General features: G+C 35.2%; 2 protein-coding genes across 6 annotated transcripts in view; one reads left to right on the top strand and one right to left on the bottom strand.

Moving 5' to 3' along the window:
- Positions 1 to 21,300, top strand: part of LOC106140005 (protein Skeletor, isoforms B/C) — a 60,872-nt gene that overhangs the window by 11,640 nt on the left and 27,932 nt on the right. The window contains exon 2 of the mRNA XM_060951062.1: positions 12,626 to 13,050. Coding sequence (XP_060807045.1) covers positions 12,975 to 13,050 — 76 coding nt within the window. The 5' untranslated portion in view covers positions 12,626 to 12,974. The remainder of the gene's footprint in view (positions 1 to 12,625; positions 13,051 to 21,300) is intronic.
- On the bottom strand, positions 1,190 to 5,968 carry LOC132903258 (uncharacterized). 5 transcript variants are annotated; one of them, XM_060951006.1, is made up of 3 exons: positions 5,670 to 5,968; positions 4,521 to 5,412; positions 1,636 to 2,718 (listed from the first exon to the last, which is right to left on the bottom strand). In XM_060951006.1, the coding sequence occupies exons 1-2, from the start codon at positions 5,770 to 5,772 to the stop codon at positions 4,529 to 4,531; spliced, it is 987 nt and encodes a 328-aa protein (XP_060806989.1). In that variant the 5' UTR covers positions 5,773 to 5,968; the 3' UTR covers positions 1,636 to 2,718; positions 4,521 to 4,528. The 5 variants fall into 5 exon arrangements, 3 of the variants coding, with proteins under 3 accessions (XP_060806989.1, XP_060806990.1, XP_060806991.1); XM_060951007.1 differs by having other exon boundaries at positions 1,636 to 1,984; XR_009657356.1 differs by lacking the exons at positions 4,521 to 5,412; positions 5,670 to 5,968 and having other exon boundaries at positions 1,190 to 1,644; positions 2,538 to 3,795.

Here is a 21,300-nt window from a genome sequence, read left to right as displayed (position 1 = left end):
TCTCAATTCTATCACTAAGCCAAACAGCTGAGCGTGGCCTATCAGTCTTTTCAAGACTGGTGGCTCTGTCTTCCCCGCTAGGGATATAGACGTGATCATATGTATGTATGTATGTAGTGATACCCCTAAACATGAGCGAATATCCACAACAATTCAATCCAGTAACTGAGCCCCTTAAGGACGCTTTAATTCACTTCCCAACGCCTGTTACTTAAAAACGCGTTGTCAAACTATACTCTGCATCGTTATTATAAAGATACTAGATGTGTCATCACATATAGGAAGTATAGTTGCAAAGTTTGTTATTACTACAGAAGATAGAAAGAGGAAAGGGGAGAGAAATAATCAGTTTAAAATTACTATATTATTGAACATACAATAAAAATTATATTATTATCTGACATTTTTACCTAAGACCTAGACGGACGTATCTTGATCAAATTAAGGACGTCCTGGTAAAGGGTCAGGTCAAAAGTACCAGAAACCGCCGAGCTTGCATGAAGAGAGTTGTGAATGTAAGTGAAGCGAAGGAAATATGCAGAGATCGTGGCAAGTGGAAAGAGGTAGTCTCTGCCTACCCCTCCGGAAAAGAGGCGTGATTTTATGTATGTATGTATGTATTTTTACCTAACAAACAAAACCATGGCAACCTTTGTTATGGCGTAGGTAAACGAAGAAGATTGCCTACATAACTCTAGGAACTGGAGAAATATAAGATCGGAATCTGTCTTCTTCTTCCACTCGGCTTTAGTCCCGGTTGCATCGTCATGCGCCGTGTGGTTCCCAGCACCAATAGACAAAAATAATAGGACCAGTCTATCTTTTTCCCATGGACGTCATAAAAGGCGACTAAGGGATAGGCTTATAAACTTGGGATTCGGGTATTTTGAGATAAGAGTAGAGCACCGGTTAGTATTCAAACTAATGTACATGTATAACTTCGAAAATAATTATTGGTACCTTCATGACCGAGGTGGGATTTGAACGTGTGCCTTTCTGCGCATCACGCATTTCAACCGGGCGCTTTACCCTACCCAACTACACAAGCAAGTCGCCGAAACTCAGTGATTATAGAGATGTCACATCCAGTAGAAATATGTCCAAACATGTCTACGTCTCGTCCCCTGGGAGCGTGGAACGAGACTAGGGGAGACATGAGCGACGATTATCCAAACTCATATTTAATAGTCAAACGAACTTACCTGTACGTGAAGTTCGACTGTAATTATGTGAAGTTGTTGTCTCGTCCGAAGATGATGAACAGATTACTAATGTAGTATCGGTCTTGTACTCACTAGCGCCACACAATTTTAAAGCTTGATTGAAAAACTGAACGCATCCCTCTGTGTGCTTCCTCTTCCGGTATCTATGGCCTTATGTCATTCTAGTTCGAAGAATTAATTTTACAGCTGATAACAGGGCAATACAATTAATCTAATTGTTTAGGATCTAATGGGTTGGGAGGGACTCATCATCTTCGGACGAGACAACAACTTCACATAATTACAGTCGAACTTCACGTACAGGTAAGTTCGTTTGACTATTAATTATGTTCGTTGTTGTCTCGTCCTCGATGATGAACAGATTACTAATGTAGATGTTCAAAGACAGAAGTTGTAAAATTAAACCAATAAATCTTTGTAACTGGAAAAGAAATATTTATTATTTTCTTTCTATAATTGACAAAAAACAGATACATGATTTTAATTATTAATTAATCACTTATTTTAAAAATATACTCTCAGCAAATTCTGAGTTATTAATTATAGGACGATTATAAAATTTTCCAAAAATAGCCGATTCTCCAGACCAACCAGCCGTTCGCCTAATCTCGTCAATGTTGACGCCTCTCTTAAACGCCGCAGAAGTCGTGGCATGACGTGTACTGTGCGTTGAGAATGTGGAGATATCTATACCACATTCTTCCATACATTTTTTGATCCAACGGCTGATTGTGCTGGTAGAAACGCTTTTATATGGTTTTCTGAAAGAAATAAATAACATATTTGTTGTTCTTAAATTCTTAGTAATATCCAAGTAGTTAATTAGAGTTCTAGCAGGACAGATGTTTACCCTATCATTAAAGAAGGGTAAAGTAAGAAAAGGTTGGCACTTATTAGGTGCTGATGTTTTGATTAATTTGTCAATTTTGATTGTTATACAATCTTCCTTAATTACTATATTATTTATATCAATTAATGAGATCGTTTGAACTCTTTGGCCTGTGGCAAGAATTAACAATGTTGCAGTCTTTTTAGTTACTAATTCTAAATTATTATCCTCTATATATTTCTCCTCAATAAATTTTAAAACTATGGATACATCCCATGTAATACTATATTTTGGGGCACTAGGTCTCAACCTAAAGAAACCTTTAAAAAGTCTTTTAATTTTTTCATCAGATCCCAATTGTGAGCCCATTATTAATGATAAGGCAGACCTATGTGAATTCAAACTACCATATGACAAGCCTTCATTGAATTTTTTAGTAAGGTATATAATAATATCAGAAATAGATGGTTCTGTTAATGAAATACCTTTTTCTTTTGAGTACCTGGCCCATGCCAGTATGCATGGCTGATATTGTTTCAAAGTATTTGTGGAAATAGAAGCCAACATGATTTCTGCTGCATCATTGTTGATTCCTAATTTTAGGAAAGCTTGCCTGATAAGACACCTGCCATCAGGCTGAGGTTCTTGTACAGAGGATGTGGATTCCTGGAATTTTGTAAAATAAGCAAATCTTTAGAGGGTTCAAATATAATAGGTTTGCTAACAAGCAACTTATTGTATAGAGGGAACCAAGGTTGAGTGTTCCAATATGGTACTACAACAATACCTTTTGCTTTATCTGTGATAATTTTTTCTAAGGTTTTAAGAACCATAGAAAAAGGTGGAAATGCATAAAAATGGAATTTAGACCAACATAGTGTGAATGCGTCGATAGCAAATGCTTCAGGGTCCGGGTGCCATGATATGAAACATTCACATTTCGCATTCGTTCTACTTGCGAACAAATCCATAGTTGGTTTTCTTAATACAGAGACTATTTTATTATAATATATTTCATTCAATTCCCATTCAGTGTTGGCTAATTGTTTTCGCGACTCAAAATCTGCAATTATGTTGTCTTTTGTATTAATGTATGTTGCAAAAATGTGTATATTTCTTAATTCACACCATTGCCAAATTTGTTTTGAGAGTTTATGTAAATGAGGATACTGGATACCACCATATCTATTGATGTATGAAACCGCAGTGATGTTATCAATTCTAAGAAGAAGATTACTGTTTGTAACATGTGAAGCAAAACACTTTAATGCGAAAAAGGCTGCCAACAATTCCAGGGAATTGATATGAAGTTTTAATTCTTGTTCAGTCCATGTTCCTCCAGTTTGTTTAGCACCACAAGAAGCTCCCCATCCAGTCCTGGATGCATCGCTAAATATTTCTAACTGATAATTATTTTTTCTTATATTGTTGGTTGATTTCATGATTATTCTGGACCACCATCTCAAATCATCTTTACACCGCTCAGTTAATGAGGTCTTTGATTCGAAATTATCATTGTTTTTAAGAAGAGATAGAAATTTTGTTCTCTCTAATTCTTTAGTATATAATAAACCATACTTGATAGCAGGACATACTGATATTAATTTCCCAATAACTTGAGCTAAGAATCTAATTGTAATACTATTTTTTGAATATAATTCCGTTATTAACTTTAAACAATTTTGTCTCTTTTCTTTGGAGATACTGATAGACATATCTAATGTGTTAAAAATAAAGCCTTAGAATTTACATGTCTGTCTTGGAATAAATTCACATTTTTCTCTGTTAATAATAAAACCTAATTTAGATAGCAGTTCTATGGTACAAGTCATATTGTTAAAACATTTGGTGTAGTTACTGTCAATGCATAAATAATCATCGAGGTACACTACTGACAGGTAGCCCTTTTGACGTAGATAAGAGGTCACTGGTTTCATGATTTTTGTGAAAGTTAGTGGGGCTGTGCAAAGACCAAAAGGTAATACATTAAACTGGTAGTATTTTCCCTCAAAATAGAATCTTAAATATTTTTTACTGCTATTATGCATGTTAATCATATAATAAGCGTCTTTTAGATCTAAGGATACTAAGTAATCATTTTTGTGTATCAGTTTACAAACTGTTCTGTAGTCTTCTAACTTAAAATGATCACAGTTAACAAAGGTATTTAATTTTTTAAGATTTAATATAAATCTGTATGATCCATTAGGTTTTTTAATAATAAAAATGGATGAACAAAATTGGTTGTCTACAGGTGAACATACCTCTATGGCTTTCACACATAACAACTTGTTTATTTCTGAATATAGTTGTGATTTTTCAGAATCAGAAAAGTTGTTATTCAAGGGAATGGACCTCTGATGAGGTATTTCCCTGAATGGGATTTTATATCCCTTAACCCAATCCAATATGGTGGGGTCACTTGTTATTTGTTTCCAATTTTGTAAATAATAACAGATTCTTCCTACCTTAACATCTATTTCCTCCCTCGCCTCATTGTTGTTTGATCTTCTTTCTTCACCGCAGACTGATGTTTGTTGTACCGGTGGTAAGGCTGCCCTCCTGACCTCTGGGATCTCTGCTGTATTCCTGCTCGAGGAGGGCCCCGCCAGTTTAAAGTTTTATTATTATTTGTCTTGTCTTTATTTTCATTTTGTTTGACAAAAGGTTTCTTCTTGTCATCACTTTTTAGGTCCTTTCCTGATTTTTGTACAGCTTTGGCTGTCTTTATTTTTTCTGTTAAATTTTCTCCAAATAGGAATTCTCCCGCTTCGGTTTCTAACAAAGAATCTTTGAGATCCTTGTTAATAGTTGACAAGACTAAGGTCCGACGTCCTCTGGAATCCAGGAAAAGAGAATCGCACAGCAATCGCCCGGCATCATTCATTTTCTTGATTATGGAGATCTTATTCTCTTGAATGTTCTGTAGGGCCATCTGCAAGGCCTGGCCAATGCAGGATAATGCCGTCGATATTTGTTTTTGACGGTTTTCAATGACCTGGTCTCTTTTCCGAGCACCTTCGTTCATGGCGGCAGCCACTTCTTTATTTAATTTAGGTGCTATCATCTTTGGTACGTTCTGGAACTCAATATTGTCCTTGTGAAGTGGCTCCCTTTCCTCTTTATCTAATCCTCTGCTAAGGATTTTTGTCCAACGGTCAGCCACTTCCTTATGTAGGATTTCTTTTTTAGGTAATGGAGCAGGTGCCACTCCCAACACATTGAGGATCTCCTCATCTAGGTTAGAATCTTCCTGGTCTAGATTTTCTTCACATGGATTTTCTACAAACTCATCCTCAGGTAGTGGGGTAGGCATGTTTTCTTTGTTATAAGATTGACATTCATCTATCTCCACATCGTCTGTAATGACGAAAAAACATGTTTATATACTGCATTAAGTCGCGCCATGTACATTCCCACAGAATGTCCTAGGTGCTTTTCGTATGAAAACCACATGTGTTCCCACAGAACACCCTTAGGTTTTATCATTGTTTTATACTTGACAGCCATGTACATTCCCGCAGAATGCCCTAGGCCCAGTGTAAAAAACAATATATGTTTACAGATATCCTGAGATTCTGTGTTGTGGAAGAGAAAAAATTTGGTTATAACCTCACCTTCACAATCCGATTCGGGGAGTCGGATAATTTTTCTTTCTAATTTCCGAATTTTCTTTAAAAGATGGTTCCTTTCTTCCTCCGAGGACCTTTTTTGTGACATTTTTCAACAATACACTGAAAAACTTATAAAAAATGAGGAAATATGTGACGCCGTTTTTGACACAAAAAACCGAATGACATAAGGCCATAGATACCGGAAGAGGAAGCACACAGAGGGATGCGTTCAGTTTTTCAATCAAGCTTTAAAATTGTGTGGCGCTAGTGAGTACAAGACCGATACTACATTAGTAATCTGTTCATCATCGAGGACGAGACAACAACGAACATAATAAATTGTACTCGGTACGACAATCGTTTTAAGTAGTAAAGGCATGTTATTTTTTGTACTTATTGTGAGTAAATTTTTGTACTGAAATTCACGATTGCTTGATTTATTATTATAGAAGGTTCTGTGTGTGCCGTGTGGTTCCCGGCAGCAATAGGAAAAAGAATAGGACCACTCCATCTCTTTCCCATGGATGTCGTAAAAGGCGACTAAGGGATAGGCGAACAAACTTAAGATTCTTTTTTTAGGCGATGGGCTAGCAACCTGTCACTATTTGAATCTCAATTCTATCATTAAGCCAAATAGCTGAGCGTGGCTTATTAGTCTTTTCAAGACTGTTGGCTCTATCTAATCCACAAGGGATATAGACGTGACCATATGTATATGTAATAGCAAACTAACCAGAAGGTTAAAGAAAATCTTAAACATTTGCGACAAAATAAACAGATGGTTAAAACAAATAAAAATATACATACATACATAAAATCACGCCTCTTTCCCGGAAGGGTAGGCAGAGACTATATCTTTCCACTTGCCAAGATCTTTGCATGCTTCCTTCGCTTCATCCACATTCATAACTGTCTTCATGCAAGCTCGGCATTTTTTTTTCTAAATAAAAAAAACTAAAGACAGAAGTAAAAGAGATTTTTCTATTTACGTGGGCACAACCGCGGGACGTAGGTATACAAACATAGGTATGTACATATAATCACGACACATCCTTACAGGTCAGACAAAGTGAAGACTCTCGAGAAGACTAAAAGGCCACGTTCAGCTGTATGGCTTCATGATGGAATTGAGATACGAATAGTGACAGGTTGATTAGCCCATCGCGTACAAGAAGAATCCCAAGCTTATTAGTCTTTCCCTTGGAAAACTCATCCGCGGCATTTACTATAAACGGCCGAGCGGAGCCACGTGAAAAATATATGTGATACTTAGTATAGTTCAAAACAAAAACATTAGCCAACTGGTTTGATTTGCGTCAAATAGCAAACTAAACTAAAGTGCCGTGTGGTTCCATGCACCAGTACAAGAAAGAATAGGACCACTCCATCTCTTTCCCATTGATGTCGTAAAAGGCGACTAAGGGATAGGCTTATAAACTTGGGATTCTTCTTTTAAACGGCGGGCTAGCAACCTGTCACTTTCTACGAATCTCAATTCTTTCAGTTAGCCAAACAGCTGAGTGTAGCGTAGCAGTCTTTTCAAGACTGTTGGCTTTGTCTACCCCGCAAGGAATAAAGATAAAGTAGGTTACTAAATAATATATATTTAATAAGGTACACACACAAACAGATTACATAATTGCATTATTATCTTTAGGAAATGTATATGTTACAGTTAAAACTAGTTTTTGGATAGAACGCGTTTTCCCTAGTTAGTTTGTTAAAACTAGAATTAACTAATGCTCAAAATTAAATATCAGTTTAAACAAGTTCTTACTAGACAGCACGCGTTGTTCCGAAGAGAGCCAGTTAAAACTGTTCCGACCAAGGTCAAAAAGGTGTCTCTGCAAGAAAAATGGTTGCCTTTGTAACTCAAAGTGCCACGATAGTTTGTCTTGTAATAACAAGTAGATCCTCATCCTTTTTATAAATTTAAGATTGTTTAATATTTATATTGTATGACAGAGTTGAGAGGAATGAGTGTCTTAAACCACTCAGTGTGCGAGCGCATTGATAGGTTTAAGATTGAGAAAGGTTTATCCTGACACAAGCACTCGAATCCTCGTATAAGGATTTCAGTGCTCGTATTAAGAGACTGCTCACCCCATGCAAAGAAAGTGCTGACCACAATTCATTCTAGTTTTAACAAAGGCATTTAGTAAAAACTAGTTCTAACTAGGGAAAACGCGTTCTACCTGAAAACTAGTTTTAACTGTAACATATAGACTCTATATTATATGTATGTAAGATAATAAAGCAAGCAAAGTCTGGTTGACTCAATAGTCATGCATACAAACACGCCGCCCTGTTTAGTCATATAGAATGTAGTATGTCGTAGCTCGTAGCGGACTCGTAGCGCTACGCCGTAGCAGGCGGGGTCTACGCAGGGCGGTGCGGGATTGCCACAGCGGGACGCCGGATTACCCAAACATTTTTTAAATACCTACTCTTTGATTGTATTGTTTAAAAGTGAATTTCTTTTTTTAAAAAAGGCAGTCTAATAAGCTTATAAATTTTTAAGCTATCCTACTGAACATGCCGCTTCAGTTTTTTCAAGCTCTGTCTACCTCGTAAAGGGTACAAACGTGATGTGTGTATGTATTTGTACTTTCTTAAATGATGGTTTAATATTGAATTAACTTTGTCTCGCGGGATTTTAGAAAATTCTTTTTATTGCTGACCTCAATTGATAATATTTTTCCATACTAATCTTGTACCGGAAAAAACCGGATTTTTAAAATTAATATTGAAAAAGGCTCATCACTTTGATGCGTTTCTGCTCGTCACTATCCAAGCCTTTTATTATGTTTAATTGTGTAAATAAAGTCATTGTAATGGGAGGTAAAATTTTACTTTTTCTCAGCAATGGAACATAGGTAAGTATCGGGCTAGTGAAAAAAAAAAACTTAAAGAAAATTACTTAACTAATGAACAATCATATGATGTATTTTATTAAGTACAAATTTTCAACATAAATACTAACAAAGTACATATAGTCGTAAATCCGACTTAATAAAACACGTGTTTTTATTAATCATATTCCCATCCAAGCCAGTCAACCCTAAATTTGTTAAAACCAATTGAGTCAATATTAATCAAGCGAAGGTTCAACGCAAAGTTCATCGGCGCATCTTCCTATTATTTGGGGAGAATTTCTGGCAAATGGCACCTACATTGACTACCACCCCAGTACCAACCCAGCCGCTCCGCGGCAAGCGCGTTTCGCGCCAATCCCAATTCCAAATTGAAAAATGTGAGTTCAATTTTATGAAAATTGTGAAATTAAGAAAATATAAATACAACATTGACGTTCTAAATTTGATTGTGTTAAAAAAAATATATTGCTTGTTTGTCGATGGTTACGATCGAATATCGAATCGTTTGCGATTGATTTTTTCGTGGCGTTATTTCGTGAAGCTAGATTTTTAGCGACCCATATTCGCGTTTCTATTATGACTGATGGACTGGAATAAAGATTCGAGATTTTGATTGAAAATGCGTTTTAAAATTGTGTTCTTTTAGTTAGAAGCTAGGAGTGAAATTCTTCCAATTTCAGCTTATAGTTATTTGAGTGATGATTTCCAAAAGCTGAGTTTTCTACTGACAACAATGCTTTGAATTATATATCTTTAAAGTGTTGAAATGTACAATTACGTTTCTAATAGAAATATAAATAAATTAAAACAAAAATTGTCTAAAAACAGCAATTCAAAATTAAACGAACAAAATACCTTAACCACAAAGAATATACATACATACATAAAATCACGCTTCTTTCCCGGAGGGGTAGGCGGATTCTACATCTTTCCACTTGCCACGATCTCTGCATACTTCCTTCGCTTCATCCACATTCATAACTCTCTTCATGCAAGCTCGGCTGTTTCGGGTACTCTTGACCTGACCCTTTGCCAGGACGTCCTTAATTTGATCAAGATACGTATTATACGTAAAAAAATCAACAATGAAATATTTATTTTGCCCTTTTATCTTTAACGAAGTAACTTTTTGTTACCTTAAATATTTTCTATTTAGTTTGTAAAATTCTAGTGTCTCGATTATTCTCGCCCACGCCAAAAAAATTTTTTTTAATAAAATAGTGTAGAATTTTACCTTTCTACGTTTTTCGACTGCGTTTTTCGAACAGTCCTAAAAAAAATTTGAATGTACAAATATTGTGTCGATACAGCCTCAAATATATATGTATAACAATAGTATATATTATAGAATAGTCTTTGTAATTTTGATTAAATTTTTCGTTTTAGCGATAAATAAGTAGTTAACCAAATCACCCCCGTAGCATAACACGCGCGACACCATTTTTATCGCGCGAGAAACTATCGCTATGACCATTCCGATTTTCTACAACACACCTGTGTTAGTTTTAAGGATTTGTTATTGTTATATTTGTGTTTGTAGCATTGTCGAATAAACATTTTATCTATATATCTGTTTCCCTTTTTATTATGACGTGAAACAGGATAGCGATAGTTAGTAGATAGATAGTTTATCACACTGTTGATTTTTTGAATTAGCATTTTTATTATTTTCCGCTTTCCGGAAGTAAGAAAGGAGTGTTAAGTTTACAGAAAGTTCAGTTTGGTTTCCAGCGCACAATCACGATTAAAACTGAGGAGATTTCCCTGTTAATTGGGAATTTAGGAAACTAAACCACTTATTATTATTTTTTCCGTGGGACATAGGCGTTCGTGACATTGCTGCAACAGTGGATCTTAACCAGATTGCATCATGGTTACATTCAATTATCTGATTGTGCATGTTTACATACCTTGTACATAATATATATAGTCTATTACATTCTGTACTGGAATAAAATAAATAAACTGTATATAACTTTATATATAATATAACAATATATGCTTTTCTGTTGACAAATAAATTAATAAAAAATTATAGCCGTAAGAAGAAAAAAAAGGAAAATGAAATAGGTATCATTCATTGTATAAAAAATAAATTAAAATATTAAATAATTTTAGTTCCATTAAAAAATAAGAAATTATAAAAGTAACTCAATCTCTTAGTACATAGATTAGTACATCCAAGTATGGTCGCCGCGAAAGGGAACCACAAAGCACCGTATTTCTTAAAAATTCTTACTTAACGTAGGTACCTTAAGATTGAATTTCTATTATTATTTCTTACTTTTAAAAAGAGTACTTAAATTTATTTCTGGGGTTTTTAAATGGTAAATTAATTTTTTATTTAATAAAAAGCGTATCAATTTCTAATAAATTACTTATAACTAAGTTTACATCAAGTTGACCTTTCGCCTTTTCTGTTACACTTTATAATATATATCGGTATGTATTTTAGCCATTATACTGAGATGATAATTCTTAAATATTCTATAATATAAGAAGTACCTACTTTCATACGAGTAGGTAAATATTTCTTATAACTTCATAATACTACAGCATTCGTAATTTCCGAATGCGCTGTAAGAGGAAATGAACGTGCCTTCAGCTGTAATTGAAGATTGACAAAGTTTTGGTTGTACAAGTTTGAGAAGTGGGTGGGTAGTGTATTAATTTGGAGTAGAGGTTATAGGGAGATATAAAAAAAAGGTTTCTTGTAACTGTGTTAATTTCTGTGCAATAAAGATATTACAACCAACATACACATACATATAGTCACGTCTATATCCCTTACGGGGTAGACAGGGCCAATAGTCCCGAAAAGACTGAATGGCCACATTCAGCTGCTCGGCTTAATGATGGAATTGAGATCCAAATAGTGACAGGTTGCTAGCCCATCGCCTAAAAAAAGAATCACAAGTATGTAAGCCTATCCCTTAGTCGCCTTTTACGACATCCATGGGAAAGAAATGGAATGGTCCTATTCTTTTTTGTATTGGTGCCGGGAATCACACGGCACAGTTAGTTAGTTATAAAGATATTACAAACAAACAGAAAAGGTGGTTCCCGGCACCAAAAGAAAATATAATAGGGCCACTCCATCTCTTTCTCATAGATGTAGTAGAAGGCGACTTAGGCGATGGGCTAGCAACCTATAACTACTTGAATCTATCTTTCTATCTTAAAGCCAAACAGCTGAACGTATCAGTCTCTAGTAAAAAAGAAAAAAAAAATGATACTCGACATAGCTCCACCAATCATAGCAAATTAGTTCAAAAATATATGAAAAAGTAGAATAGTTTTTTCTTAAGAGATAATGTCCGTAAAAAATACCTATTAAGCCGTAGTGTATCGAATAGTCTCAGATATTTGTCAATCGGTAGTCAGTACCATAGTAATTGCACATTTATTTTTTACAGATTCAACCTCTGTAGATAATGTAGCAGTAAATGCATGGCTTTTTAGATATAGTACATAGAATATTATCATCGAAATTGTAGGTATGCTCTTAATTTTATCATGAAGGAGCATGATAAAATAACGAGCATTTTTATTTTTCATTGCATTCATCGACATTTCTGTGCTAATGTTTATTTACTGTACCAAAAGTTTCAGCTTGACAAGAATTTAGAAGCCGACCGTAAATAAAAAAACATTGGCATAATTAAAAAATGCAACAGAATTAAGGACATTTTATCCTTGGCCGTGTAAAGTATAAAAAAATAGTTAGTTACACGAATGTATAAAGACGCATCAGCCTTTTGACTCTACTATTTATAACTCAAATTAAATATAAAATATCTGGGTAATATTCGAGCACGTGACAACGTTACTTAAAGAGATTAGTCCGCTCAAACAAAATTATTCGTTTTTAGTCTTTATAAACATACTTACATAGAACCCGACAAACATGCAATATATTTTATTCAATGTAAAGATTGGGTTAAAAATTAACAATGCTTGCGACGCGTTTAAAATTTACTTGGATGATGAGTAATAATATACAAACTTAGTTTTTTGAAAAAATTCCATGCATCAGCTTAATTTTTGAAAACGTTAAACTAACTCATTTTATTATTTTTCCAGAAGCAACAATCAATTAAATATAAAATACAATGCAACGGCGACAATAATACTTAGCTATAAGTAGTATAAGAAGAATCAGTGAAAGGGAATAGTGTACAAAACAGATAACATGTGACGCAATGTTAAACAAGTGAAAGTTGAAACATCTAAGCGCCGCGCACGCTGGCCGCATGCGAACGTGTCTGCGCTGATTTTAAAATAAAAAAAGTTAATGTCAAGATAAAGCGCGCGAAAAAAAAGTGAAAACATCGGCAGTGTTTCGTAGTGAATTTTCGTGTTTCGTCGCGGTCTTGGGGTTGAAGGCTGTGTATTATATTGTGGAAAGCTGTACGCCCCTGTAGACGGGCCAATGGCGCCTAGGGTGCCGCCCCCGCGCGGTATTTTACCGCACTACAGTGTGGTTTTGCTCCTGCTATTTAGTGCTGGTAAGTAGACTTTTTGATTCGTTATCGAATTGGGTCTTGTATTTCGAAGTAATAAAAACTTAAGCAGTTTTGTTTTTGAGAAATTGTGTACACAAAGCTGAGACCTTCGCGAATTAAACGTGTAAATCTCTAGCTTTGTAAAATAGTAAAAGTTTACAATATTAATTTATTTATTTATCTTTACTTTATCTGATTGCAATTGCCAAATAAAATTAATATGGTGATTAATAACTAGGTAGGTATATACCTACTATATTGTTACTTTTAAAATTATCACATTATTACATGAGTACCTATAAAAATAACTGCGTATTATAAGGATATTATAATACGTTAGCTAAAAATCGAAAAAAATTACGCTTTTATAGGTAATTAAGATACAAGTGCAAAACTATTAAACATAGGTAGAGGGTATAGATTTTCTGTAAAAAATTATAGATGATGAGATTAATAATTTATGTTGAACTTACTTAATCGTACCTACGTCAAAACATAAATCTAACGCAAGAGGTCTGAATCCTTTGAACTGCAGTTTCACAGTGTTTGATTTTAAATAAAAGTCATTCTTTTCCTTGATTGGCTTTTACTATTTGTACGTACATACGCCTGTTCCCTTAGTCGCCTTTTACGTAAGGTGACCATACGTCCCGCTTTCGGCGGGATTGTCCCGCTTTCAGGCTGTCTGTCCCGCTGTCCCCAGCGAGAGCAAAAATGTCCCGCTTTTGCAAGCAAACCAAATTTTTATACTTATTTTATATCAACATTGCACACAAATCTCGCTGACGAGAACAGTCAGTCAAAAATACTAAATGTACAGACAAAATATTTTTACTGTTTTATTATATGTACCTATGTTTTAAAGGTAATCATGTAGGCTTGTAACTTGTTCACCCTTACCCATGACCTACATCCTGAACGGCGAGTTATTATAGCCAGTTCCAACCTTACACTGACCTTACACTTGATTCTATTTTTACATTTGCGTAGGAGATTAACTTTTTACCCGGACTTTTAATAAATTAAATATCTTTTATATCTTTTGAACAGAGACGGCAAATCAGTAAGGAATTTCGTGAATTAAAATTAAGTATGTTCATTCTCCCAAAATTAATTTTCCTAATAGTTTAATATATAAAAAATGTGGAAAGCCATTTTGTAATACATCCTTGAGCATTGAAAATACTTTTATACATAAAATGAACATGTTGTAAGAAGTGGAAATGATGTTTGGTTATTTTTTGAAAACGCCAATATTGTCATTTTTTTACAACATAACAGCCCTTTGCATACCTTGACGAAAGTCAGCGATGTCTTTAACTTTACCTTTAACTGACCCTTTACCAGGACGTCCTTAATTTTAATAAGATACGTTCGTCTAGGTCTTCCCACTCCGACCTTTCCCCCCACACTCTCCTTGTATATCTGCTTAATCAACCTTCTTTCATTCATCCTCTCCACATGACCGAACCATCTTAACATACCCTTTTCTATTCCTGTAATTACATCTTCTTTCACATCACAACATTCCCTAATCACGCTGTTCCTTATCCGGTCACTCAATTTCACACCCATCATACTCCTTAACGCTCTCATTTCCACTGCATTTATTCTGCTTTCGTGCTTCTTTTGCCATACCCAACTTTCACTCACATACATTAATGTCGGGACCAACACGCCCCTATGCACAGCCAGTCGAGCCTTTTTGGATAGTTTCTGACTGCTCATAAAGGCATGCAAAGCTCCATTCACCACGTTCACCGCGTTCACTCTCTTTTCAATATCACTATCACACTTGCCATCTGATGTAAACTTTGATCCTAGATATACAAACTCTTTCACTTGCTCAACTTTTTCTCCTCCAATCAAAATATTACATGCTGTCATTTCTTCCTTCATTTCAAAATCCAGTGTTTTAGTTTTACTTACGTTCACTTTCATTCCTTTCTCTTTTAAAGCTTCATGCATACAGTTTACCATCTCCTGAAACTCCTCCGCTGATGACGCCAGTATAACCTGATCGTCGGCATAGAGCAGACATTTGACGAGTAACTCATTCATCCTTAATCCACTTTCAGACTCTTTCAAATCTGTCAAACAACTTTCCATAAGTAGGTTGAACAACCACGGTGACGCAACACATCCTTGCCTAACGTCTTTCTCAATTTTAAACTTTCAATTCTTGATATATTTACGTATATATAATTAAGAGTCTGGAGAATAACAAAGGGTACCTTTCATCCCGGTAAAAACTAAATTTCCCGTGGGATTTGCGAAAATCTTGTATTCTTTTGTGGGTGGCGCTAAATTCGTCGCTTTTTAGGTGGTGTTAAAATTAAATTCGCCGCTTTTTGTCGATGGCGGTAAATTCAAGCGCAACTGCGGGATAAAGCTAGTTTAGGATAAAGTACCCTTATTCCTTAATCTGTTTCTGTCTGGTTTATAATAGTATTTAATCCTTATTGAAATAAAATGATAAAAATAGCGCGAAAATCCATTGCGTGGGTGTTGTGACTTTAATGAAAGATTTTATATAAATAATGTCTAAGATTTTAATGTCAATTTGTAAGTCTAATGTTCCAGGTACGTATCTGGGTTTAATTTTTATTAATATGAAATTAATATTGAAGATGTTATGATTATTCATACATAAATATAATCACGTCTATATCCCTGGCGGGGTAGACAGAGCCGCAGTCGGTTCAGCTGTTCATGAGAGAATTGTGATTAAAATTGTGACGAGACGAATCCTAACTTTATAAGTCTAATATTTCAAATTAAGTTTACTGCCGTTTCCATAGCGTCAGTGCAAAAAGTAACAAATTGCACTGCAGCATTTTCTTCTTATCATTAATAAATTATAAATAAATATTATTATAAATATATAAACTATGTACTAACTAAGGTGACTAAGAGATAGGCTTATAACTTGGGATTCGTCTTTTATTATTTACTATATGAATCTCAATTTTATCATTAACACAGCTGAACGTGGCCCTATCAGTCTTTTTGAGACAGTTGGCTTCGTCTACCCCGCAAGGGATAATATTATCCATATATATTAATAAATAAAACATAATATTTTATTCAATTTCCGTTTATTTTAAGTGGCACTAAATTCGCGTGTTGTCAATACTTTACACGTTGTACCCTCTATAAGCCAGTGACAAATATTGCAGTTATTAAAACTGAATTATTAAATACTAGAGGCCGCCCGCGACTTCGTCCGCATTTACCTTATCAATCCCGCGGGTACTCCGGGATAAAAAGTATATGTTATTCTGGGTTTTTAGCTAGGTACCTACATTACATACCAAATTTCATGTTAATTGGTTCAGTAGTTTTTGCGTGATGGAGTAACAAACATCCATACTGACATACCTACTCACAAACTTTCGCATTTATAATATTAGTAGGATAGGATGATATGTTATAGATAAATTGTAAATAACCATTTACTCAATGAAGAGAGTTATGAATGTGGATAAAGCGAAGGAAGTGTGCAGAGATCGTGGCAAGTGGAAAGAGGTAGTCTCTGCCTACCCCTCCGGGAAAGAGGCGTGATTTTATGTATGTATGTATTTACTCAATGGATAAACAGCTCGTAAATGAGGTATCAAATGATGTAACCGCTGGTGATTCAAGGTTGAGAAGTCAATTAAATTGGCCGTACACCGCGTCCGGTTAGGATGTAGGTAGGTAGCTGTGTACACACACTAGTGATTTAAGAAAAAAAAACACCGGTCAAGTGCGAGTCGGATTCGCGCAGGATGGGTTCCGTACCATCATCATGTATTTTACTTAAATATCTGTTCTATTACCCGGAGGCCTTTAATTATATTTATATCTCAAAATTCGTGTGAAAGAGGTGTGATTTTATGTATGTATGTTATATGTATGAATATAATACAAGTACCGGAGTTCAGCTCTTATTCATAACTATGTCAAGAGATTTAATTAATAATTTCACTAGTGGCCGTTTCTACCTGGTTATTAAAAAGACTAAAAATTGCTTAAAAATTGCGTTTGTTGTATGGGATCCCCTCTTTTATAATTATTTTATTGCTGCTATTTCATAAAATTAAACCGCCGAGCTTGCATGAAGAGAGTTATGAATGTGGATGAAGCGAAGGAAGTATGCAGAGATCGTGGCAATTGGAAAGATGTAGTCTCTGCCTACCCCACCAATAAAGAGGCGTGATTTTATGTATGTATGTATGTATGCTATTTCATTACATATTTTGAAAAATAATATACAAGTAAATATTCTGTGAAAAATTTTAAGCGTCTTCCCTAACTGTTATTAATATTAAGCAAAAAAAAATAAATTACGAAAATAAATTGGTTTATTATATAAGGACCCTTAATATAACTTTTTTCATAGCGGCAACGGAAACATGTGAAAATTTCAGCTTTCTAATTATCACGGTTCATGAGATACAGCCTCGTGAAAGACAGACGAAAAGACAACGGATGCTTAGTAATAGAATAGATAAACTTTTTATTGTACCAAAAGGAAAAGAAAATAAGAAAAAAAAACACTGGTTCAGGCTCTGTCTACCCCGCAAGGGATATAGACGTGAACATATGTATGTATGTATGATTAATTTATCTGTGAATACCTATATAAATAAGAAAATGATAAATGTTTATTTTACTTCTTCCTCCTGGCTTTATTCCCGATTGCATCCTCATCATTCTGGAGAGGAGCCCCGAGTATGCCGTTGACCATGGATCCTGGATTGGTTAGTTAGTTGGGTTAGTCAGGTTTTTACACGACTCCCATCTGACCGCCGCAACCTTTGCAGGTAAACCTAACCCGTATTGGATCGATCATGGTTACACACAGACAAAAAACAGTTTATTTGGTACAAAGGCGGACTTATCGCTAAGCAATCTCTTCCAGTCAACCTTAGAGTGTATGGAAACTACAGAATAAGTTCCCGGTTTCAACCTTTTATGTACGGGACCATAAAAACTAACTTAATCTGTCTGCGCAATTAAGCTATCAATGAATTGGCACACAAGTGTGGGAGTCGCTTCGTGTAAAAACTTGACTGGCCCAATACAGGATCCGCGTTCAAAGGCATACCCCGGACTCCTCTCCAATGATGAGGATGCAACCGGGACTAAAGCCAGAAGGAAGTGATAGCTGCTGCTCAGTGCAGATTAAATAAATAAATATATACGGGACAAATTACACTGATTGAGTTAGCCTCGAAGTAAGTTCAAAACTTGTGTTACGAGATACTAACTCAACGATACTATATTTTATAATAAATACTTATATAGATAAACATCCAAGACCCAGGCCAATCAGAAAAAGTTCTTTTCTCATCATGCCCTGGCCGGGATTCGAACCCGGAACCTCCGGTCTCACAGACAAGCCTACTGCCGCTGCGCCACAGATTGAAGTCAATCATGGTCATGGTGATGTAGGATTCTTCTTTTAGCCGACGCGGCGCGTTGGCAAACTGTCACTATTTGAATCTCAATTTAGTTTGATGTTGCCCATGCCCAGCTTGAAAGAATTCAAATTCAAAATTTTCATTCATTATCATTCTTCATAAGACACTTCATGTCACTCAATAATTTTTATCTTTTGGTTTCACAAATTGGTTGACGTCAAATAAGTTACTTAACGCTATATTTACTGCCGCTTACAAAGCGTCAGTGCAGGAGAAGCGGTAACAAACTGCACTGCAGCATTTTCTTCGACAACGTCACCTTAAAAAAATGCTATCAAATTCCGTCCATTAGTTTCTAAGATATGCCTGTACAAACAAACGGACAGAGGATCCAACAGGAAAAATGCTAGGATAATGATGGCGTGTAAATAATTTCGTTAACAAATCGTTATCTTTTTTAATTCTTACATACATACATATGGTCACGTCTATATCCCTTGCGGGGTAGACAGAGCCAACAGTCTCGAATAGACTGAATGGCCACGTTCAGCTATTTGGCTTAATGATAGAATTGAGATTCAAATAGTGACAGGTTGCTAGCCCATCGCCTAAAAAAGAATCTGAAGTTTATAAGCCTATCCCTTTTTTAATTCTTACAACTAGGTAAGTACTTACTGCTTCAACTCAAGGTTGTGTCAGAATGTTCTCAAAACAGTGGTCGTGGTAGCCAATTAGCGAGGTCATTGACACGAGGTAAGAGGTCTGCCCGCTCAAGCTTATACAGGTACCTAAATGAAGTAACGTCTGCAAAAAAATCCATCCCGTATATATTTATTATAGGAACCATCATCTCTCCCTCATGGATGTCGTAAAAGGAGACTAAGGAAGACTTATAAACTTGAGATTCTTCTTTCAATTACTATTTGAATCTCAATCCTATCGTTTAGCCAAACAGCTGAAAGTGGCTCATATTGGTCTTTTGGAGACTGTTGGCTCTGTCTACCCCCCAAGGTATATAGAAGTGATGATGAATAAATCTCACTAATCGTCGTCCATGTTTTTGTTGTCGCTACCTCGAGTTGTGTATATTGCGATTCTTTGCATTACAACTGTTGTCTAAACAGCAAGATTCCTATCTTCACACGTTTCAAGTTTTGAGGCACTCATTATTCTTGCCGACTTCACAAAAAGGAATCGTTATGTTTTTAACAGACATCAAAGAAGGAGGTTCTCAATTCGACCGTTTGTTTTTGTATGCCTACCGCATATCTCCTCCGGTTATTTTATAATCCGATTTGAAACTTTTTGCATTGAAAAGAGTAGTGTCCGATTGGTCCCATAGAAATTTGGTTAAAATCTGGTCGTAAATGTGGAAGATATACCAGGGAACTCCTCAAAAATAAACAGAATGAAGATCAGGTGGGCTTCAGCTCACCGAAGTAGGTAGGTAAGGGTTACGTTAGGTTAGTTACCAACCCACTAATCACCCAGGTATTGTTAGTTATTTTTTGAAGACTGTTTTAATTTAACAAACTTAAATGATTTGAATTCAACATATTTCTGACTTAATTTTTTATTAGTTTTTTTTTTAATAGTACCTAGATATAATTAGATTTAAGTTATTTGACTTCAGTAAGTGATACCTTGTGTCCAATTTTGAAAATAAATATTTTCTATTAACGATATTTTTTTTCTTTTTTTATTAGGTATATGAAATAATTTTAAACTACATTGTGTTAAAAATCTAGAGTTATGAAAGAAATAATCGGAAATACTCGTATTTCATATAAATAAATGTCATATTTGAGATTACTGACTACTACAAACTTTGACTGACTGATTCACGTATATAATACTAATGTACAAAACCTAAACCGATTTGGATGAAATAAAGCGAACAAAATGCGTCTTTTAACAACTGACAATGGTCTATTGTGCCCTCCCAGACTGTGTCTCACAGATTAAAAGATTATATGGGACGGATTCAAAGCAACAATTTAAACTAGACTTCTAGGTATTCGGAATAGGTACCCAGGCTTACTAGCTTTCGCCCCTGGCTTTGCTCGCGTGAAAGTACCCTGTGTCCTTCTATGTATTCTATCCAATATCTGGTTGTGATTTTGACGTGAACGACGGAAAAACAAACACACTCTAACATGTTTAAACTTGGGACTTTTCTTAGTGGCCCTGTGTAACTAGATAGTATCTGACTATCTCTGGGGAAATGGCGTGATTTAATATTTGTATGTGTATATATGTATGTCACTACATTAATCTCATTTCAATTAAGCTGAACATGGCTTTCGCAATATTTTTAATTTTTTTTTAATTTTATTTATACATATATTTATGTACATCAAGGAAAATAAAAATAGAACTTAAAATAAAGAGCAATTCAGTAAAAGGGCACTACAACGTAACTGTAAAATAAATTGCAATATTAACATGAATTATGATGACACTGTCTACCCCGTAAGGAATAAAGACGCGTGACATATGTGACATATAAATTTTAGTAATACTTTGAAACGAATCACGGGAACGGAGTATCTGGAACAATCGAGTGAAAATGAATTCTTTCAAAGTGTAGTTTCATTCGATGCTCGGCTCGGTTATGGGGTGTGGAGTGCTGAATAAACACAATACCCTATCTGGGAGGGTGAAGATTTGCGGTGGCATAGACAAGGGTGATATTACTATAGACAATGTTTAGATAATCCTGGAGTATGGGCTTATAAACTTGGGATTCTTCTTTTAGGCGATGGGCTGGCAACCTGTCACTATTTGAATCTCAATTTTATTGTTAAGCCAAACAGCTGAACTTTACCTATATTGGTACTTTCGA

Source organism: Amyelois transitella, chromosome 23, assembly GCF_032362555.1.
Source record: "Amyelois transitella isolate CPQ chromosome 23, ilAmyTran1.1, whole genome shotgun sequence".
NCBI classification, from domain to species: domain Eukaryota; kingdom Metazoa; phylum Arthropoda; class Insecta; order Lepidoptera; family Pyralidae; genus Amyelois; species Amyelois transitella.
Note: the sequence above shows the minus strand (reverse complement) of the source record. Positions and strands in the feature narration are given on the sequence as shown.

Excerpts from the sequence above, each read along its gene's own strand:
- LOC132903258 (XM_060951006.1), bottom strand. The coding sequence starts at position 5,772 with ATGTCACAAAAAAGGTCCTCGGAGGAAGAAAGGAACCATCTTTTAAAG. Across the intron at positions 5,413-5,669 it reads CCCCGAATCGGATTGTGAAG|ACGATGTGGAGATAGATGAA; the intron begins GTGAGGTTATAA and ends TCGTCATTACAG.